At 38.7% G+C, this 23,111-nt stretch overlaps 3 protein-coding genes, 1 long non-coding RNA gene and 2 pseudogenes across 5 annotated transcripts in view; 3 read left to right on the top strand and 3 right to left on the bottom strand.

Annotated features, from left to right (window-relative positions):
• The window catches only part of LOC149733229 (uncharacterized), a 169,264-nt gene that overhangs the window by 29,140 nt on the left and 117,013 nt on the right, over nucleotides 1-23,111 (bottom strand). The window lies entirely within an intron of this gene.
• Nucleotides 31-2,746, bottom strand: LOC149733243 (uncharacterized). Its single transcript, XR_016385232.1, has 3 exons — nucleotides 1,428-2,746; nucleotides 342-1,360; nucleotides 31-65 (listed from the first exon to the last, which is right to left on the bottom strand). It is a non-coding gene; the product is annotated as an uncharacterized LOC149733243 (long non-coding RNA).
• On the top strand, nucleotides 6,923-8,533 carry LOC149733242 (uncharacterized). The gene is made up of 3 exons (XM_089881211.1): nucleotides 6,923-7,202; nucleotides 7,275-7,537; nucleotides 7,596-8,533. Exons 1-3 carry the CDS (start codon nucleotides 6,923-6,925, stop codon nucleotides 7,758-7,760), a joined length of 708 nt encoding a protein of 235 aa, XP_089737337.1. The 3' UTR covers nucleotides 7,761-8,533.
• LOC149733241 (THAP domain-containing protein 5-like) lies at nucleotides 9,182-9,832 on the bottom strand. The gene is made up of 2 exons (XM_089881210.1): nucleotides 9,538-9,832; nucleotides 9,182-9,456 (listed from the first exon to the last, which is right to left on the bottom strand). Exons 1-2 carry the CDS (start codon nucleotides 9,740-9,742, stop codon nucleotides 9,182-9,184), a joined length of 480 nt encoding a protein of 159 aa, XP_089737336.1. The 5' UTR covers nucleotides 9,743-9,832.
• On the top strand, nucleotides 11,861-17,664 carry LOC149733240 (zinc finger BED domain-containing protein 4-like; annotated as a pseudogene).
• LOC149733239 (uncharacterized) lies at nucleotides 17,524-21,948 on the top strand (annotated as a pseudogene).

Here is a 23,111-nt window from a genome sequence, read left to right as displayed (position 1 = left end):
CCAATAAGTTCCAGTGAACTTCCAATAATTTTTCCAATAATTTTGTTATATGTCGAGAAATTGACCTAAAATTACCGAAATCTCTCGGTGACTTTTAGAGAATCTGCTGTGTTGTCCATACCAGTTGGTTCAACAACACCAAGTGACTGTTCATCTATGTTTACAATCTGCATTTATTGAACAAATTTGAAATATACATTTTATTCGAAGTTGTTACATCATACCAATCTAACTGAACATACCAATAAGTTCCAGTGAACTTCCTAAAATAGATAGACAGCAGGTTATAGGATTACCATATAAACAGAATTTATGCTGAACATCAGTTGGACAAATCTTACCTTGTCTAGCGTATGGCGTTTGTATATTTCATCCTTTTCATTTAGGATGCTGTCTACTATGAAGCAGTCCAGCACCAAGATATTTTTATTCCCTGTCAATATGTTTAGGTAAAATTCAATGGTCTGTATCAGGAGCAAAAATAGTATTCAAAACATAAAACAGAATAACAATTTATTAACCATTTTATCCAGCCAGTTTGAACCAGATAATGTTTGGTACGAATATTGTTCTTCAATATCTTCTGGTATTTTGTGAGCTTGTAAGAGGTAATTTAATTGAAGTTCATCTTGATTATCTGGCCCTTTCGTTTCTGAAAAATATACTAAATTAAGCTTAAAAAGTCAATAATACAATAAAAACATGAATGCAAATTGATGTGCTGTTGGAATAAGGACACTCGCACGACCAAATGCATAGCTCACTGACAAATGTGACTCTTACGCGGCCAAGGTTGAAAGAATACTGCTCGTTCTTTGTAAAGACAGAATAATACACATAACGAGAAGAATAACCCAGACTATAAAAGGACATTAAATAGCCGGGTTTATCTTCATTGCACTTCTCCATTAATACAAAGCAATTTTCATTGCTGCAAAAAGAGTCTTGGAAAAACATGAATGCAAATTGATGTGCTGTTGGAATAAGGACACTCGCACGACCAAATGCATAGCTCACTGACAAATGTGACTCTTACGCGGCCAAGGTTGAAAGAATACTGCTCGTTCTTTGTAAAGACAGAATAATACACATAACGAGAAGAATAACCCAGACTATAAAAGGACATTAAATAGCCGGGTTTATCTTCATTGCACTTCTCCATTAATACAAAGCAATTTTCATTGCTGCAAAAAGAGTCTTGGGAAACGTGTTTCTGCACATGAATTGGAGCCAATAATCCGGTTTCAGATTTCACGACCGTGTGTGTTTCGGCACGTACTTCGTTGGTGCCGCTTTTAGATTTGCTTAAAGCAGTTACGCGCTATCAGGCTCTCCTTTGTTGGTCCTTTATTTGCGGTAACTAAAAAACAAATATAAACGAATAACTATACAACAATCGTCATTAAACTTAAACAATGCACAAATACCTGCAATTTGGCGTGTAGTCGCTAACACAATTTCACAGGGGAAAATACATCACGCTTTCATGACGGTTACTCTTAAAATGAAATAAGAACGATTCGTGGCTATGGCGAAAAGAAGAAGTTCGCTGTAGCGATAATAAATAGGAGACGTGGCTATGACGTAACGTAAAATTTCGCTGTACTCTCAATCAATGGATCGGAACAGAAGGGACTATTATTAAACAAAACAGCTACGCCACTTCGGCAGTAACAGTGTGTATTCCTCTGGCAGGATCGATGATTACAGATAGCAGCTTTGCCCTTTATGTGTTATGATGAAGTTCACCATGTTTTCTCAGTGATGTCAAATTTTTAAATTGAGCAGAGCAGTGTTTGCAGGGGTAACTCTCTGATTCTAAGTTCGGAATATCGGGGCTATAAGATCTGAGTGGCGTGACTATTTATTCAGAATGGCGAGGCTAGAAATTCATCACTATGCGTCTATATTAAATGACGTGTGACGAGCCCCCTGGTGGTGGTGTGTATCGTAAGTCTGTGTTTATTCATGCATTTTTTAAAAATTCGGCATTCTTATTTTGTGAGTCGCGGTGAGAAGTCGTTTTTCCTCTAATAAACCGCTACAGACGTAATTCTAATTAAATAACAAAACTTTAGCAGCAAGGTAAAGCCGGGCGCAACAAGCGAAAATTCATAAACATTTAATGGCTGAAAAATAAGAGTGGATAACCGGAAGAATTAAAGTAGATAAGATAAAAGCGGCTTTATTGGTAAGAGGGATAAATACGGAAAAAATTAACTTATACTAGTATATATTTCATTGGTCAGCTGCTGCTAAACTATATAGTTGCTTTAATTTGTTTTAAATTTTCTCGTTCGATTAATAGGAATAATACTGAATATAAAAAAATTAACCCAAGCATAAAATATCGGCATGACCAGGGGAAAGAGCAGGGGTAATGCATTTCAATTTCACGTTATGTATTCAGTTAATATTCCCCCAGCAACGATACCAGATTGGCCTACATCAGACAGTGGTACTTTTGAAAGTTTAACTGAAGAAAGTGTTATAACCTCCAATATCAGAAACTTTTTTGAAGGTGCAGTAGATATCAACTAATAGTGATGTAAAACGTTAATAATACTTACTGATGTATACAATAAAAAATTACAAAAACAAACAATTGAGTTTTTATATAGATCAAAATTACAAAACCAAACAACTGTGTTTTATATAGATCGTATGCTAAACGATGATCTCAAATCATTACAAAAAGGAAGGTTTTTACTTTGAATCTGGCAGAGTTTTAGCAGAGTATACTAAACTAGAGTAGGCCAACTTTTTTTCACCCATTGTCTCTCGTCACGGTATGTAAATCGCAACCACGTGACAGTTACTGATGACAACGGCGACGCTGCCAAATAATAACAAAAGCAGTTATCGTCTGAGTTTTAACGATGGCAGTTATCCAAGATTCCAAGTTCCAGACTGTAAGTGATAATATTTAGAAATTGTACACTATGACGAAAGGGTTTTGCGTTACGTTTGCCGCTGTGTCATTTTATCTGTATAAAAATAAAAATAGACTGTGATTATTCTTATTGATTTAGATTATTACGGTCGTAAGATTTTTTTAAAGATGAAAATGCCGGCTAGAAATTGTGCAGTTCCTGGTTGCTCGTGGAATTACGACAAGAATTGCAGCGTACAGTCTACAAGCCTATTTTCGGTTCTTCGGCCAGAGTTCGCGAAAACGGCAGAAGATAAGGTTCACCGTGAAACTTTGACCAATTTTTCCAAGTTGGATAATATCAAAGAACTCCTTCATAAAGAAGTGTAAGTGCGTGTTTAAACGTGTTGGAACATTAATTACATAAAATATAAATACTAACATGTATACAAATATACTTAGGGTCGGAATTTGTGACAAACACTTTAGGAAATCGGACATTGAGATAAAAGGAAAGAGACACAAATTGAAAGTTGGTGCTATTCCATGCTATAATCTACCAAAAGAATGTAGCTTTAGTAGATATGCAGCTGTCGCACCAAGATCGGATAAAGCCCGAAATCGAAAATTCATTCCAGCAGTCAGACACAAAAATTTTGATCAGTTATTCAACTCTTATAATAAATTACCTGAAGAAATGCAAGGTATATAAGAGTTTAGTCAGAGCTGTATAAGTTTATAATGTATTCATAAGATGTCCAAGTAGAAAAACAAGTTTGAAAGGTTATTTAGTGTACAGAAACATATCCAACAAAACTTTGTTTGATTGTAATACATGTTTGTGCTTTGTCAGATAATCATCCAAATGTTTGTAATTTCAGATATGTGGGCTATATATAAACATGCAGATTTTGTTTATATTGATTTCATGTCGGAGCATGAAGTGGTTTCATGAAGTGGTTATTTAACAATAGATGAAATGAAAAGTAATACTGCGTTGCTGTTTGGTATTCCTTTAAATAATTTCTGATATTGTATTTAGTTCGGGAAAATCTTATTCTAAGAGAAGGAAAGTTGGTGGGTTTCGTAGACTTTGGCCCAAACAACAATTGCTTACCAGAGATTGCCACCCATATATTAGGTAGACTTTGAATGTTATTCTTTAGTAGCATGATGTTTAATGAATAAAACTTTTACAGTATTCTATCTGCGCACAGTCAGACGTGAGATATCACTGCCAATTGCATGGTATCCAACAAAATCCACTTCAGCAGAAAATCTAGCTTTACTCTATTGGAACATTTTGTTTGCATGCGAAACTAGAAATGTAAACATTCATGCATTAGTTTCTGATGGACATCCAACCAACAGAAGATTGTACAAATTGCTCAGTGGAGTAGATAATTTGACAGGAGAAAATGGGCTGACTGCTCCAAACCCATGTGCGCCAAATAGACCTGTATTTTTGTGCTCTGACCCGTCACATTTGTTAAAGGTTTGTAAACGAAATTTAACGACCTATGTATGATTCCATAACTGATGTTTTTGTTTAATCCTTAAGACTGCAAGGAATGCATTGTATTCATCAAAGCCAACAGGAAGTCTATATTTACACAAAGGTGGAAGAGATATATTGTGGACACATGTTCAGCAATTGTTTGATCAAGAAAGGGCTATGGCTATTTTAAAGAGAACTCCTCTTTCTGAAGAGCACATTAATCTAAATGCTTTTAGCAAGGTACTGTGTTATTAGTATTTTCTTGACAAAAATACATTTACTTAAATGATCTTAGATGAAAGTGAACTTGGCAAAAGATACTTTGTCTTGGAAAGTTGGAAAATGTCTGTCAACAATAAAAGGCGCAGAAGGAACATCTGATTATGTATTGCTGTTTTCAAAGTGAGTTTGTAAAAAGTAATAGAATGATTTTGTTAACACTTTTTATTTCATCTTGCATTTATCTAATTGTATACTGATATTTGTTTACTTATATTTTGCAGGTGGTTTGATATAGTTAACTGTCATTGGAGTCACCCCATAAGAACGATGGAAGATGACAGAATAATTTGGTTGAAAGAACATTTTATAAAAACATTGATTGAGTGGAAGGTAAGCTAAGAATTTGTCATGAAAATATTACAATACTTTACAATACTGCCGGATTTTTTGTTTACCTAATAAAATATATTCCTAAACAGAGAGAAATAAAAACCACTGAGAAGAAAACAATTATACCCCAACCAACATTTGAAGGTTTATTATTTACAACCTTCAACTTTATTAACCTTTGTGAGCGACTTTTATATTCTTTGGAATATGTTTGTCTTGGAAGTTTTACCCAAGATATTTTAGAAGCGTTCTTTGGAAACCTGGTAACTAAGCATTTTTATTCTCCCATGTGGTAAATTGTGTCAACAAAAACAGGGCATTACTGTAACTGGTATTTTATACAGAGACAACTAGGTCAGCGTTCTCAAAATCCTGATATTGGTGAAGCAGCATATGGCATTCAGCACATATTGAAGAGAAAGATAATTAAGAAAGTTAAGGGTGGGAATACAACAAACGGAACGAAAAATGCATGGCAGACTGTCTGTAATGAACCATTGCCCAAGAAAAAGAAATGATTCTGATGTTTAGTTTTCATGTTTTATTTTAAAACTCATAAATACAAATTATTGAAACAAGAATAAGTTATCACAGGTTACTGTTTGTTTTGTGCCATAGCTACACTTTTTAAACCATGCCGTAAACTAGTGGATCTAGAAGTTTTTTTCTTAGAAAGCTTGTGGAACAATTTTTTAGGAAAGCTGTAAGATAAAACTCTAATAAATAAGGTCACAATGTAGTTTAGTAGTTGTACAACATTGTCTTCATCACCAGGTTCACAATTGTCATGTAGTTTTTGCAAAAACTTTATGTACTGACTGTTATTAGGTATGTTCTCACTAAGTATATGAAAGTTGATCATTGTAGGGTTTTGTTGGGTTTCTTTCATGAAGAGAAAATAGGTTGTGCATAACAGACTAACATAATCTTTACTGGGATACTTTAAAGATGCATCTTGCTTTTCCAATATAGGAATCAAAGAACCACATGGTGCATCCGATGAAACTAAGTTTATAAGTTCATTTCTAAATCGACTTCCTGCTCTTTTAACTGTATAGCCTCCCATATACTCAATTATGCCTTTTTCAGTATCACTCAACGTTATTGGGGTTGTATGATCAACACTTGGAATCGTATCCTGAACAATTTTTTCAATAATTTTGAGAAGCTTCCACGCAGCTTGACAGTTGTCGCTTGTATTGTTGAAAAAACTGACAGCTTTGTTGCAAACTTCCGGATACATTTTTAATATTGCTGACTTGTTACTTGTTATTTTATATTTGTTATACCATGCTGATATTTGTGAAAACCCATACTGTGTGAATGATGCAGGAGGAATTTGTAAAGTATGTAACATGGTAATAATTTCTTCTGGATATGTATTTTGAATTTTTTTTGGCTGTTGTTGTTTTTCTTCTTGTTTCTCAAACTCCGTAAAAAGTAATTCTAAGGTTATTTTTTCATTGAATTGACAGTCCATATTAAATTACTACACAACTATTACAAAAAAATTATGTATATCAACAAATTACAATACAAAAATCAACTTAAATCTGATCAAAAATAGTATTTGTTGAGGTTTCTAATAATACGCATCTACATGATGTTAAGATTAGGATGCATCTCAAAGTTGTGGCAAACAATGCTGCACTTTTACACACGCACCAAAAGCTATCTTGTTTTTTAAAGTTAAAGTCCAAATTTAAGGTGCACTCGCTTACTATGCCAAATATTATCACTTACAATACGGAAACTGGATAACTGTCATCGTTAAAACTCAGACGATAACTGCTTTTGTTTTTATTTAGCAGCGTCGCCGTTGTCATCAGTAACTGTCACGTGGTTGCGATTTACATACCGTGACGAGAGACAATGGGTGAAAACGTAACAATGGGAGTTGGCCTACTCTTGTTTAGTATACTCTGGTTTTAGTCTGTAGTATGTTTTCCAAAAATCATGACGTTTTTATCACTGGTGTTGTATCAACATCCATGAAGAAAACAACCTCTTATTGTTATAAAATTAAAATTAATGCTATGGGAGAAATTCTAAATACGGAATGCGAATGTGCAGCTGGAAAAGGCCCACACTGTACATGCAAACATGTTGCGTATGTCTGCTACCTGCTGACATGCAAAAACATCTGGTACAGTGCTTCTTCAGAAGTCCTGCACAAGCGCCAGCTACAGATGTTTCACCATCCAAAGAAGTTTCATAGAGGTGTATGTAAGTTTGTTTTCATTATAGGAAATTTTATTTAGCCAGTAAAACAACCACAATTTATATTTACAGGACCTCCAGTAACCGTTGAAGGAATGGCAAAAGAAACTGGAGTAAATGAATCCATCTTAGATGATCCTAGACGAGAGGAGCACAGGAATATGGAAGGCTACCAAGATCACGTTCGACGCTGTGTTGTTCAATATTGTGCATCTACCTCAAAGAGCATCACTCTTCGATACTTGTACAACACAGCATGTTTAATCACCGCACAAATGGACCATGATTACCTGTCATTGCCATTTGTGGAATATTGGGCAGATAGACAACTGGCAGTAAGAAATTATGATATTATACCAAACAGTTTGCGTTAAATACAACTGCTGTTTTTAGATCACAATTGAGCAAGCGTTGGCAATTGAACAAGCTACAAAAGCACAACATAATTGCAAACAGTGGCACAATGAAAGAAGATTTAGGATAACATCATCTCGCATTGGTGAAATACTTGCTGCTACTGGTAGAGGAGACATGGATAAATTATGCGAATCCGGGTAAGTACTCCTTCACATTATCATTAGATGGCCATGTATCGATTTCCTTGAGTTGAAAATACATGAAGTTTACCCATGTACGAAATATATTTGAAACTGTATTTTCACTAATGTTGTATAGTATAGCAATTGCTTTGTTGTCTTGTGCCTGACGTAGCTTCATTAATGTTACAAACAATTGCTCTTGAGGTGACATTAAGGATGACTGGTACTTTAGATTATTGGCTGCTTGACCAAGGCATTGAAAGAAGAAAAAAAATGTTCAAAATCATCAAATCCTGTATAGTATTGGACAGCATTGCTGTCATGCTGTAACATCTCCATACTCGTGTATCTTGTACTAATATTGGTATTTCTTTTATCTTTAGTAGGAAGAGCATTGAACTTGTGCATCAACATAAAATTTTACAACAGGCGGTTCAATTTCTTCTTGGACAGCACATTCATTTTCTACAATGGTCTCCTGTAGCCTAATAAAACTATCAAAGTTAATTACTTCATCATCTTTAAAACATGTTGCTTTGCTTGATGTTTTTGTGGTTCTTTTCTTTACTTCTTTATTAAAAGAAAAAACAGATGGAACAGCAGTAGTATCTTTTAAAATAGCTCTCTTCATGGCTAAAATGTATGTACAAGTCAATACGCTAAGGCTAAGGTATATAAATTGATGTAACACATCTACATGTAGTAATAACATACCTGGACATATCTTTGGTTTGTAATCAGAAGGAAGAAAATGGCTGCAGCATACAACAGAACGTTCTTTTGGATTCCATAGCTTCCTACTTGGACTGTTTGAACTTCGTTTTATATCTAAAATCCATTTTCTTTTTAAGCGAGTATATTGCGTATGCTCAATATCTTTGTAATTACGTAGCGCTCGTAATAAACATGCATGTTTACCGACATGACTGGTAGACTACAACATATCTCGCCTTTCTCTACCTACATAGCAGAGAAATGTATTGAGGACGTAACGCTACTGTCACCCAGCGGATTTTATATATATGACGCATTACCCCATTCGGTCTCGACCCTCAGTCTTTATGTAGCATGTTGGATCATGAGCTGAAATATGATCAAAAATTGTACTATTGGGTATATTTTGCGTCATGAAACGTATAGCAGGCTATGAAAAGGCGTTGCAAAACATTTACTCTCGAAAGTCACACAAACACATTTTGTTTTCAAAAAGGATGACTGGTACTTTAGATTATTGGCTGCTTGACCAAGGCATTGAAAGAAGAAAAAAAATGTTCAAAATCATCAAATCCTGTATAGTATTGGACAGCATTGCTGTCATGCTGTAACATCTCCATACTCGTGTATCTTGTACTAATATTGGTATTTCTTTTATCTTTAGTAGGAAGAGAGCATTGAACTTGTGCATCAACATAAAATTTTACAACAGGCGGTTCAATTTCTTCAATATTGGTATTTCTTTTCTTTAGTAGGAAGAGAGCATTGAACTTGTGCATCAACATAAAATTTTACAACAGGCGGTTCAATTTCTTCTTGGACAGCACATTCATTTTCTACAATGGTCTCCTGTAGCCTAATAAAACTATCAAAGTTAATTACTTCATCATCTTTAAAACATGTTGCTTTCCTTGATGTTTTTGTGGTTCTTTTCTTTACTTCTTTATTAAAAGAAAAAATAGATGGAACAGCAGTATCTTTTAAAATAGCTCTCTTCATGGCTAAAATATATGTACAGGTCAATACGCTAGGGCTAAGGTATATAAATTGATGTAACACATCTACATGTAGTAATAACATACCTGGACATATCTTTGGTTTGTAATCAGAAGGAAGAAAATGGCTGCGGCATACAAAAGAACGTTCTTTTGGATTCCATAGCTTCCTACTTGGACTGTTTGAACTTCGTTTTATATCTAAAATCCATTTTCTTTTTAAGCGAGTATCCCTTGGAAATTCGTGACCACCTCTTTTGTTGCAATTTGGAACAGAGCAATATCCAGGCATATTAATTAACAATATTCTTCTGTATAATATATATATTGCGTATGCTCAATATCTTTGTAATTACGTAGCGCTCGTAATAAACATGCATGTTTACCGACATGACTTGTAGACTACAACATATCTCGCCTTCCTCTACCTACATAGCAGAAATGTATTGAGGACGTAACGCTACTGTCACCCAGCGGATTTTATATATATGACGCATTACCCCATTCGGTCTCGACCCTCAGTCTTTATGTAGCATGTTGGATCATGAGCTGAAATATGATCAAAAATTGTACTATTGGGTAATTTTTGCGTCATGAAACGTATAGCAGGCTATGAAAAGGCGTTGCAAAACATTTACTCTCGAAAGTCACACAAACACATTTTTTTTCAAAATTATTAAGTTGCAAAAAATGTTAACTAAACTGGCCTAATAAACTTAAATAGTTGGTGTATTTTTGAAATAAACAGCTAAAACCTTCCAGAAATAGTATGCGCCTTTCTTTTACAATGGAGACGAAGCGAAATGGGGGACGGAGTTGGCGGTCACGTGAATAGAAAAAAGAATACATGGGACTATACAGAGAAGACGAAAAACATTTTCCGCTAGGTGTCGGTAATTATTTAAAAACACGAAAAAACGCACAACGTTGTTAATAAGTGTAAAACAAATTAATTAAATATTAAAAATATATTTCTGAATACATAAAACTAGTAAGAACGTACTTCCCACATTAGGTCGGTTATATACGCTCTTGGGTTTGCTGTCGTCGAGTCTGTGGTGTAACGGTTTGCGTGCGATCTTAAACTCTCTTTGTTTCATTTTTAACGGGTCGAGTCCCGCACAGTTGAATAATTTTTTTTATATTTTTTCAAGTTTTTTTTGTTTGACGAGTTAGGGGGTTGGGGTTTATATCTTATGTGTATAAACCTCCCCATAGAATAGAAAAACGAATTTGTCATCGCCTCTTAGCGGAAAATTTTTTCCGTATTCTCTGTATAGCTCTATGTAAAAAGAATATATCACGGTTTTGGGCAGTTGCGCGTTCTACTCTTTTTTATTTCTGTGCTTCGGATAGACACATTGTGTCCTTTTTTCGTTCGCTTTCTCTTCCTCTCTTTGCGGATTCAATTCGCAGTTGTGGAAAATTCAAGTTTGGAAAAAACTGACACACGTGAATAACAAATTTAATAACAAAAATTCAAGTTTGGAAAAAACTGACACATGTAACTAAAAAAACAAAAACCTTTTAATAACAAATGTTTTGGTAATTAAAAACGAAAAATAAACAAAAAAACACGTAGGGGCTACTATTATTCCTTCCCGCAGGGATTGTTTTGTTGGCACAGCAATTTTTATGAAACTTGTGTACACATTTCGTCCTGCCTCCCGGGTGCACCACCACCGGGGTCATCCCACTTTCCACATACAGCGCACACTTCAAATGTTATGCTGCGTGCCACATTTCCAACAGATTCCAATTATTTCCAACAGAAGTGATCGAAAGGGTGATTTAAATTCGTTACATTCTTCCCCAATAAAATGAAAACGAATAACATGGGAATACAGGGCTAAACGATTTAACTGATTATTGGGTCCAATCGCCGAATCTATCAGGGCTTCGCCGTTCTCGGCGCGATCGCCTTAAAACAGGTGTCGGTAGTTCGGGTTCCGAGCATACTCGGTTGTCGGAAAGGTTCGGCGATTAACGGTCGGTCGATAGGCCAGACTGGTCCATGTTAAGAGGACTATTTTCTTCGACATTCCCAGATGTGTCATGGACGGGTAGGTTTGATTCGCTACTGGATTCTGGACGGCCAGGACAGGGGGCAAGGTCCCCTAGTGTTACGTTTCCAAGTTCCATTTTTAGCTTGTTGAACGCGTGGACAGCACTTTCACCCATAGGAAAGCTTGCGACTTTTAACAGAGGTTGAATTTGCTTTGAGAAGTCTTGAAAAATCCATTTGGCATAGTAAGAAAACAATCCGAGCAAGCGGTTCACTTCTTTGGGTGTGGTAGGTGAAGAGAGGTTGCAATCGATTAGGATCGGGCTTGATTTGATTGAACGAAATGTGGTTTCCAAGTAAGTCCAAGCTGGTACGTCGTATTTTCGATTTTTCTTGATTGAGAGTAAGACGGGTGTGGTAGGTGAAGAGAGGTTGCAATCGATTAGGATCGGGCTTGATTTGATTGAACGAAATGTGGTTTCCAAGTAAGTCCAAGCTGGTACGTCGTATTTTCGATTTTTCTTGATTGAGAGTAAGACGGTGACGACGAGAAGCTTCAAGAAGGGCGTGTAGATTACAATCGTGTACTTCTAGCGTAGCTCCTGTAACCGTGATATCGTCTAGATAAACGTGTAAACCTTCTGGAGTTTGTTACTTTCAACAAATCCATCGATGGTAGGCGGCGACGCCATTAGTGACGCCAAACGGTAATCGCTTATATTGGTAAAGTTTACCAGCAGCTTCGAAAGCGGTAAAATAACGTTCGCTTTCCCTTGGTGGTAAGCGGTACGTAGATCGAGAGAGCTGTAGTACTTGTCACGGGCAGTCTCTTATCGACGCCGGCGGGACGGATGCCAAGGGAGACATGGTCGGACCCATCAACATGGTCTGGTGTTTTGCTTTATCCAGGTTTTCGGCAAGCTCAGAAAAGCTTTACCGAGGTTTAAATCTTCAATCTCTCTAAAAGAATTTCAGTCCGTTAATGAAGGCGTCGCGCGTTAATGCCTCTTTGTATCGATCGGCAGTAACGTCGGAAAATGAGCACTCTTTCGCCAGCTCTCGGAGTTCTTTGAGATATTCTGAAATAGATTCTCGACAGGTTTTTGATGACGACTTACTAGTAGATAACGAGCGAAGACGTTGTTCTTCCGTTTGACGTAAATTCTTTTTAATGTGGTCACAATCGCATCGACTTACTAGTAGATAACGAGCGAAGACGTTGTTCTTCCGTTTGACGTAAATTCTTTTTAACGTGGTCACAATCGCATCGTACGTTTCAGCTTCCTCGACATACGAGAATATGTCGGCGGACAAGCAATAAACTAATGACGCGCCTTTTGTTAGCAGCAGATACGGCAGCGCGTCCTTCATCCAAATGTTCGATAAAGTCAGTTACCGTACGGAGCCAGTAAGTAAAGTGACGTGCGGCGTTCGGTGCTTCTGGGTCTACATTCAGTTCTTTTGGTCGCAACAGTTGCTTGTCTTTTCTTTTATGTTAAATAAATTGTCGTAACAGAGCACTGTTTATGCTAAGTCAAAAAGCATAATTTTGGCTTTAAAGTGAGAAACGTAAAATCAGACATAATACAAACACAGTATGCTGTTTAAACTAACAGTGACTCTGTAAGAGCCAGAGAGAACGGTATATCGTATTTTCGATTTTTCTTGATTGAGAGTAAGACGGGTGTGGTAGGTGAAGAGAGGTTGCAATCGATTAGGATCGGGCTTGATTTGATTGAACGAAATGTGGTTTCCAAGTAAGTCCAAGCTGGTACGTCGTATTTTCGATTTTTCTTGATTGAGAGTAAGACGGTGACGACGAGAAGCTTCAAGAAGGGCGTGTAGATTACAATCGTGTTCTTCTAGCGTAGCTCCTGTAACCGTGATATCGTCTAGATAAACGTGTAAACCTTCTGGAGTTTGTTACTTTCAACAAATCCATCGATGGTAGGCGGCGACGCCATTAGTGACGCCAAACGGTAATCGCTTATATTGGTAAAGTTTACCAGCAGCTTCGAAAGCGGTAAAATAACGTTCGCTTTCCCTTGGTGGTAAGCGGTACGTAGATCGAGAGAGCTGTAGTACTTGTCACGGGCAGTCTCTTATCGACGCCGGCGGGACGGATGCCAAGGGAGACATGGTCGGACCCATCAACATGGTCTGGTGTTTTGCTTTATCCAGGTTTTCGGCAAGCTCAGAAAAGCTTTACCGAGGTTTAAATCTTCAATCTCTCTAAAAGAATTTCAGTCCGTTAATGAAGGCGTCGCGCGTTAATGCCTCTTTGTATCGATCGGCAGTAACGTCGGAAAATGAGCACTCTTTCGCCAGCTCTCGGAGTTCTTTGAGATATTCTGAAATAGATTCTCGACAGGTTTTTGATGACGACTTACTAGTAGATAACGAGCGAAGACGTTGTTCTTCCGTTTGACGTAAATTCTTTTTAATGTGGTCACAATCGCATCGACTTACTAGTAGATAACGAGCGAAGACGTTGTTCTTCCGTTTGACGTAAATTCTTTTTAACGTGGTCACAATCGCATCGTACGTTTCAGCTTCCTCGACATACGAGAATATGTCGGCGGACAAGCAATAAACTAATGACGCGCCTTTTGTTAGCAGCAGATACGGCAGCGCGTCCTTCATCCAAATGTTCGATAAAGTCAGTTACCGTACGGAGCCAGTAAGTAAAGTGACGTGCGGCGTTCGGTGCTTCTGGGTCTACATTCAGTTCTTTTGGTCGCAACAGTTGCTTGTCTTTTCTTTTATGTTAAATAAATTGTCGTAACAGAGCACTGTTTATGCTAAGTCAAAAAGCATAATTTTGGCTTTAAAGTGAGAAACGTAAAATCAGACATAATACAAACACAGTATGCTGTTTAAACTAACAGTGACTCTGTAAGAGCCAGAGAGAACGGTATATAATAGTGAACCGGCTTCGGCGTCGCACGGGAAAGTAATAATAAGAAGCGCCAGTGTTTCCAACAGAATAACGATAACATAGAAACACGTGGTTAACTTAAAACGCGGTGATCGAAAGGCTGATTTAAATTCGTTACATTCCAAAGAATTACATAGAATTTTTTAGGAGGCGGTTGGAAGATGCAGATCAATTGAAATTAGTATCCCAGATGTTTCATAGAATTTTTTAGGAGGCGATTGGAAGATGCAGATCAATTGAAATTAGTATCCCAGATGTTTCATAAAGATGCATCAGTACTATAAAAATTATATTAATATGAAGAAGTTGTACATGCAATACACAAGTTTTTGTTTAAATGCTGATGTGAAACTTGGTAGGTCTTAATAACTAGTTTTTTAGCATTACCAGCCAGCTTGCTGAAGGAGTGTCCCCGACTCCATGAGCTGGAGGGGTGCCAGGTCTTTCCTCCGGTTTGGGGATCCTGTGCATGAACCCCACCTGGTACTTGAGGAGAAATCCAACACATCACTTGGAGGATTGTCAGGAACACCGCGGTGCTAGAGGTAGCGCTCTAGTACTAGGGGGAACCCCCACTACCGACTTGTCAGTGTGGGTGCGAGGTGGGGTGCCAGTCGTAGACAAACCAACAGTCTAGAACCTTTTCGGGCGAAAGGTTGGCGCGAGCTGTTGAAAGCTGGCAAACCACCTACGGAGAGCCGGGATCGCAGGAGGGAGATTTGCTTGGCCTTGTTGCCTCGGCCGTGGCGAGAATGCAACCCGGACCCAAGAGGGGGCAAAAACTAGAGGTCGACCGATATATCGGTTCACCGATATTATCGGCCGATATTTACGTTCTACCGATAATCGGTATCGGTAAAAAAGCACCGATATTTCACCGATATATAAATTGTTCGAGCGATGTGCGTATGCGAATATAACGAAGAGAAGAGAGAGGGGAAAAAGGCTAGAAAAAAAAGAAAAAGGCGCCATGACGTTGAAGCGTAAGCGCGCGAAACAAACCACGCGAAATAGATTACCGCATATCGTTGGTATAATAAAACTTGCAAGATGAGTGGCATTGCGAAAGTTTCCTCTAGCAAAGTTTGGGATATTTTAATGTTTCAGAAGGTTCAGTTAAGTGCCAACTGTGTAAAAACTTGGTCAGTCAAGGTTCCACTTCTTCTGCTCAGAAAAATACAAGTAACCTATGGTCACATTTGCGTAGTAAGCACAGAGAAGTGTATGAACAAGCGCACTGCCATAAAATAGGCAAAAGTTCAAAGGTCGTGCAGCCTACACCGTTTCAGTCGTTTGACAATAGTAGAAAGTGGTCTAATACAGATGGTCGGTCCAGAAATTTGGATACGCTGATAATTGAGATGATAGCTACAGATATACAGCCATTTTCAGTCACAAATGACATAGGATTCAAACGTCTTCTGGCAACTGCAGAGCCAAGGTACAATCTTAAAGATGAAAAGTATTACAGAACAGAAATGTTGCCTAAAGTTCACCTGAAAGTTGTTGAAAAGTATTAAGCCAAGGTACAATCTTAAAGATGAAAAGTATTACAGAACAGAAATGTTGCCTAAAGTTCACCTGAAAGTTGTTGAAAAGTATTACAGAACAGAAATGTTGCCTAAAGTTCACCTGAAAGTTGTTGATAAAATTAAAAATATGCTCAAAGAAGAAAATGCAGGAGAGAGTTTGTCATTTACTACAGATTGTTGGTCAGGTTCAACTGAATCTCTTATGAGTTTAACAGCTCATTTTATTGACAATCAATGGAAGAGAAAGCAACTAGTTTTGTCAGTAAAGTCAATGTCGGAGTCTCACACAGGAGATTACATAGGTAAAGTGTTCTTGGACATTCTTAGCCAGTGGGAAATTGACAGAAGTCGTGTGTTGCTTGTTTTACGTGACAGTGGTGCTAATGTTGTCAAAGGCATGAGGGTAGCAGATGTTTCAGATTTCAGCTGCTGTGCACATACCATGCAATTAATAATAAAAGAGGGTATAGAATCTCAAAGAGTCGTAATTGATATTGTGGCAAAGCTTAAACGCTGTGCCACACACTTCAATCATTTAACACTTGCAAAGAAACGGCTACATGCAATTCAAAACCAAGTTGGTTTGCCGGTTCATTCAATTTTACAGGCAATCCCAACAAGATGGAATTCAACTCTACATATGTTGCGTAGGATGTTGGAACAGAAGCATGCTCTCAGCATATATGCAAGTGAGTATGGTCATTTTAGTTTACCAAATACATATGAGTGGGAACTTGTCGCCAAATTAGTTGCTTTATTGACACCCTTTGAGACTAGTCATTCTGAAGCTTCTGCATCATGCATACTACCCAGTATTGCAGTACTTAAAGCTCTTCTACAAAGTGATAATGAAGCAACATTTGGGATTGGTACTATAAAAGGAACCATGTGTGAAAGCCTGTTAAGAAGATATTGTAATGTTGAAAATGTTAAACCAGTGGTGATTGCTTGCCTCCTGGATCCCCGATTCAAAGACAAACCATTTTCATCAGAGATTGTCTTAGGTAGAGCTAAGGATTGGTTAATTAATGAAGTTAAGGAACAAGACCAAGGAGAAGAACCAGTGGCAGCAAAGAAGCAAAAACAATCCAGTGATAGTGAGAATGACCTATTGTCCAATTTGTACAAAAATGTCTTAGGTCAAGGATCTACTGATAACAATGAGTGTGAATCAACAGATGTTCAAACAGAAAATAAATATCTTTCAGAACCACTTATTGATCGGTCTACCGGACATCCACTGGATTGGTGGAAAAATAATGAAACTCGTTTTGTCATTCTAGCCAAACTAGCTAGAAAATATTTAAATCCACCGCCTTCTGTGCCAAGTGAACGAGTTTTTAGCACAATTGGAAATATATATGAAGATAAAAGAAGCCGCCTTACTGGCGAACACGCAGAACAACTTTGTTTCCTGTACTATAACTTGCGTTTGCTCGAATACAATTATTAAATCAGATTTAGATTGATTATTTTCATTTGTTTCGCTAGTGTAAAAATATCGGTAAAATATCGGTATCGGTGAAAGCTAAAAATATCGGTATCGGTGGAAAAAATTGATATCGGTCGGTCTCTAGCAAAAACCTCAGCCAACACATATGGATCTTACCAAACCTATTATAAAAAACACAGGTGTGAGCGATCCATCGGGACAGGACCTATCCACCTCACTCAGACAGTGAAACAGATCTGTTGAACTCTCCCAAAAGAAGTAGCCAGCAGCATCAGGATTACAGCACCACCAGTGCTAAACACACCTCTCGGTACCCCTGCCACGGCAGTGGAGACTGAACAGGTAAGTGATGCACTCACCAAAAAGATGTGCAGCCTCAAGGTTTCGAAACCGAAACATAATGAAGGTGGCGCATCAACCTCACGGGTTGCATCTACCGAAGATGTTCCAAATCCTGGAACATCGGAGGACTTTGTCGACCCCCATGCAAAGCGTCGTGCCAAACGGCTACGCCAGAAAGCCCGTATAAAGGCTTCTTGCGATAACCCGGAGGCATCAAGCAGCTGCAACCCAGGCAACAACCGTCCAACTACATCTAGTGGGGCGGCGTCTGGTAAACAACAGCGGAAAAGGACTAGAGCCGTAAAAAGCTCCACTGGCTCCGCTTCATCTACCCCTGGAGCCAAACGAAGGGTGGAACCAGTACTTCCCCGAAAGGGGGGGAAACCTCATATAGAGAGGCTGCGTCGTCGGCACTGCGTCTTGACGTCAGGTTCGCTACTGGAACTGACCCTATGACCCCTGCCGACATCGCTTATATAAACAACCTCCTTGCCAAAGCTATGGTTGATGACACCTTCCCAGGACAGCCGCCAAACTCCACGAGTGTAAACACTTATGGCGTCTGGTAATCTGAGGATCGTCTGTGAGGACTTGGCTGAGGAAAGTGCCCGCTCGACCTGGTGCTCCCGTCAGGCTTACATAGCCTTGGGTCCACAAGACCGGCCAAAGGAGAGGATGTTTATTGCATGGATTCCGTGTCCAGATCTGCGTGGGAACTATGAACAGTTCCTCCCAGTAATAGGACGACAAAATCCTGAAATACCCATAGAGAAACTACGGGTCGTCAGTGCGGTTGGCAATGGCAACGACTACGGATTTCATCTCCGTATCGCTGTCCAACTCACCGCACTCCCGTCTCTCAGGAAGGCAAACTTCCAACTGAACTTCCTTTTCGGGCTTATCAACCTTGTTGGTAGCCAGGCGAAAGCGGCAGAAGAAGGAAGCGAGTCACCTGGGCAGGAAACCAACCCGAACAATCAGGATGGTGCTCCAAAGACGGGCTAAGCGTACAGGCATTGCCTGTTACCAAATCAACTTGCACCACTGTATAGCAGCCGCCACTGAACTAATGGCCAAGCTGAACGCAGAGGGGCACACATTTATAGCTCTTGTTCAAGAACCATATTGCTTGCATGGTAAAGTTCGATATTCCCCAACATCGACAACGATCTTCTCCCATGTGACTTCAATACATCCGAGAGCATGTGTTATAGCATCCATCAACCTCGTCACATGGCCACTGGCTCAATTTACGAACAGGGACATGTGCACTATTGCTGTTGCTACCAATAATAATAAAAATAACCATTTTATTTTCTCCTCAGTTTGCATGCCAGGTGACGACGGAAATGCCCCCCTCCTTCTCAGCTGGTGCAAGACCTGATCACCCATTGTGAACTGAACAACACCAACGTCGTTATTGGCACGGATGCCAACTCTCCGACTGTAACAACAGAGGAACTGCACTCCTAGAATTTCTGATGAGTACCATGCTGACAGTGTGCAAGCTACCAATAATAATAAAAATAACCATTTTATTTTTTCCTCAGTTTCCGGGATTCCTCATAAGCTTCCGACTACCGTGGAAGAACTTGAGAAGTGCTCCATGGTAGTGGAGAGAGCTATCTCATCTGCGTTTGAGTGTTCATGCCGCCTGGTAATGAGATCCTCAACTCGCCGACAGAGCTGGTGCCGTGTAACAAAAGGATGCCCACAGGGTGGTATACTATCTCCAATCCTGTGGAGCCTAGTTGTTGACACCCTCTTCTCTTACTTCAATTCACCTCAAAAGATGCTGCGAAAGTACTATGCGGATGATGTCTGCATAACTGTCACAGGACCGGTAGCACTTAAACGTCTCGAGAAATGGGCGAAAACCAACTACCTGACTTTTGCCCTAGCAAAAACGGTGGTTGTCATGTTCACCAAGCGGCGTAAGTGGTCTATAAAGCCACTAACGCTAAACAATGAACTACTTAAGCTGTCCAGTGAGGTCAAATACCTTGGCATCACTCTGGATTCAGCACTAACATGGAAACCCCACTGTATCAACCGAATCCTAAGTCCATGATGTGGCTTTACTGCCAAGTTGTACGACCAATGCTCTCTTATGCCTGCATGGTGTGGGTCAGAGCACGTTTGTAGCACTATGCGGATGATGTCTGCATAACTGTCACAGGACCGGTAGCACTTAAACGTCTCGAGAAATGGGCGAAAACCAACTACCTGACTTTTGCCCTAGCAAAAACGGTGGTTGTCATGTTCACCAAGCGGCGTAAGTGGTCTATAAAGCCACTAACGCTAAACAATGAACTACTTAAGCTGTCCAGTGAGGTCAAATACCTTGGCATCACTCTGGATTCAGCACTAACATGGAAACCCCACTGTATCAACCGAATCCTAAGTCCATGATGTGGCTTTACTGCCAAGTTGTACGACCAATGCTCTCTTATGCCTGCATGGTGTGGGTCAGAGCACGTTTGTAGCACTATGCGGATGATGTCTGCATAACTGTCACAGGACCGGTAGCACTTAAACGTCTCGAGAAATGGGCGAAAACCAACTACCTGACTTTTGCCCTAGCAAAAACGGTGGTTGTCATGTTCACCAAGCGGCGTAAGTGGTCTATAAAGCCACTAACGCTAAACAATGAACTACTTAAGCTGTCCAGTGAGGTCAAATACCTTGGCATCACTCTGGATTCAGCACTAACATGGAAACCCCACTGTATCAACCGAATCCTAAGTCCATGATGTGGCTTTACTGCCAAGTTGTACGACCAATGCTCTCTTATGCCTGCATGGTGTGGGTCAGAGCACGTTTGTAGCACTACCCTGCAGGAAAAACTCAGGAAGTGCCAGCGACTGGCATGCCTCACAATTACTTCTTGTTTCAGGACAACCCCTACAAGAGCATTAGAGGCAAGTGCTGATCGGGCGACAAAACATGACGGCTGCAGGCAGACGAAGGAGTATAGGAGAAACATTAGCAGGTGTTTTTCCAAACAACTCCTGAAGCTGCCAAGGCAAATGTTACGTTCCATTCTTCAAGTGATAACAGGGCATCGCATGTTTGCCAGTCATCTGCATAAACTTAAAAAAAGTGAGAGTCCCATCTGTGACGAGGAAGATTCTTTTATTATGTTGGCATATGTCCAGCATATACGAACGCAAGACGGGAGCATCTAAACTTGACCGAGCTGTCAAGAAAAGATCTCCCATCCATTACCATTAAAGCCCTTGTCGCCTACCTTCGGAGAAGCGCCAGGCTCCTTAAACTGGGAAGGTGTCCATGCAGTAGCACCCCGGGTGTTGGGGGTAATGGGTCAATTATGGCCCAAATCCTAGGGCCCATGGCGTGCCACGCCCACATAAATAAAAAAGAATAGCGCCAGGCTCCTTAAACTGGGAAGGTCCATGCAGTAGCACCCCGGGTGTTGGGGGTAATGGGTCAATTATGGCGTAAATCCTAGGGCCCATGGCGTGCCACGCCCACAGAAATAAAAAAGAATAGAACGCACATCTCTAATGTCGGCAAAGGAGAGAGCACGATACACTCTCTCTCTTTCGCGGGTCGTTCCCGTTTACCATTGTAGTCAATGGAAACAAGGGCGTTTTATGTAGTTATTCTTCGTTTTATGACTTGATTTAAAGTTATAGTGTAAAACAACTATTTTCCAATATGTATATATTCCTAACAAACCGTTTGTTTGAAGGTTTTTAATTAAATTTATTAAATAATTAAATTTCCTAAAAAGTGGTAAACTGTAAGCGCGTTAACCTACCAAATATCTGAACTGGCCTAATAAACTTGAATAGTTGGTGTAGTTTTTGAAATAAACAGCTAAAACCTTCTAAAACTACTATGCGCCTATCTTTTACAATGGAGACCAAGCGAAATGGGGACGGGGTTGGCGGTCACGTGAATAGTAAAAAAGAATATATCACGAAAAAAGAATATATACATTATAGTTGCCATTATGAGTGTGGATCAGCAAATAGGTTTCCAGTATCAGCTACCTGGCATACAAACCGAAGTAGTTAATAGTCCCAACAAAAGGTCCTTACTGAATTTCTCACTTATTTAATCTTAATTCTGATTTTCACTGCTCACACAAACTTTTTGTACTTTAAAAAACAGACGCTGTTAAGGCCGCTGATTGTGTAAATTTATGCTATATATATGCTATACTGCTATAGCGATAATGATAAATATCATAATGCGTTGCGTACTTTTTATGACAAATGGAATAAAGTAATGCAGTTTATGATGCATGTACTTGTTCAAAGTTCTTGGACACAATTTTATTCGAAAATATTTGATCTGATGTCTCCAAGCAGTCTAAGGGGATTTGAAATTATTTAATTCTGCCCTTTCTCATTGAAGCGTGACTTGTCTAAACTTTTTCGCCTGTTTCATATCTATATAATAAAAAGGAGTAGAACGCGCATCTCTAATGTCGGCAAAGGAGAGAGGTGATACACTCTCTCTCTTTCGCAGGTCGTTCCCGTTTACTATCAATAGAATCGATGGCGTTTTATGTAGTTTTTTTTTCGATTTTTCCCGTTTACTATTGTAGTCAGATGGCGTTTTATGTAGTTTTTGACTTAATTTAAAGTTATAGGGTAAAACAAATATTTTCTAACAAACCGTTTGTTTAAGGATTTTTAATTATTTTTTTTAAATAACTAAATTTTAAAGTTAAAAGTTATAGGGTAAAACAAATATTTTCTAACAAACCGTTTGTTTAAGGATTTTTAATTATTTTTTTTAAATAACTAAATTTTAAAGTTATAGGGTAAAACAAATATTTTCTATACTTATTTCTTAAGGATTTTTAATTAATTTTTTTAAATAACTAAAGGATTTTTAATTAATTTTTTTAAATAACTAAATTTTCTAAACAAGAGTAAACTGTGAGCGTTAACCTACTAAATAACTAAACTGACCTAATAAACTTGAATAAATGGTGTAGTTTTTTAAAAAATAAACAGCTAAAACTTCCCAAAAATACTATGTGCGTATTTTACAACGGAGATCAAGCGAAATGGGGACGGAGTTGGCGGCCACGTGAATAGAAAAAAGAATATATCACAGTTTTGTGCAGTTGCGCGTTTTTTTTATTTCTGTGGTTTAGGTGTGGTATCTATGGTTCGTATTGTAGTTTTTTCCTGCCCAAATACAAACTAATAGAGCAAAAACTCTTGGTTTTTAATGTCGTGTATACAACATTTCTAGCTGGTTAAACGTTAAAACGAGATAAAATGATGCGATTTAAAAAAACACGATACGAAGTTAATTTTTTTATTTAAAAACTTGTTTGGGCGTTTATATTTATGACCTACGCCACCCTATGGCAAATTCCACAAAATTTATCCATTGCCAAGATTT

Source organism: Ciona robusta, chromosome 7, assembly GCF_009617815.1.
Source record: "Ciona robusta chromosome 7, ASM961781v2".
Classification (NCBI taxonomy): Eukaryota; Metazoa; Chordata; class Ascidiacea; order Phlebobranchia; family Cionidae; genus Ciona; species Ciona robusta.
This window is presented reverse-complemented; position numbering and strand designations above follow the sequence as displayed.

Bases quoted from the DNA above. Each gene is read 5' to 3' on its own strand.
- LOC149733242 (XM_089881211.1), top strand. From the start codon at position 6,923: ATGTTTTCCAAAAATCATGACGTTTTTATCACTGGTGTTGTATCAACA. The intron at 7,203-7,274 runs GTGTATGTAAGT...TTATATTTACAG, and splicing joins TCCAAAGAAGTTTCATAGAG to GACCTCCAGTAACCGTTGAA. The intron at 7,538-7,595 runs GTAAGAAATTAT...TGCTGTTTTTAG, and splicing joins GGGCAGATAGACAACTGGCA to ATCACAATTGAGCAAGCGTT.
- LOC149733241 (XM_089881210.1), bottom strand. From the start codon at position 9,742: ATGCCTGGATATTGCTCTGTTCCAAATTGCAACAAAAGAGGTGGTCAC. The intron at 9,457-9,537 runs GTATGTTATTAC...CATATATTTTAG, and splicing joins CAAACCAAAGATATGTCCAG to CCATGAAGAGAGCTATTTTA.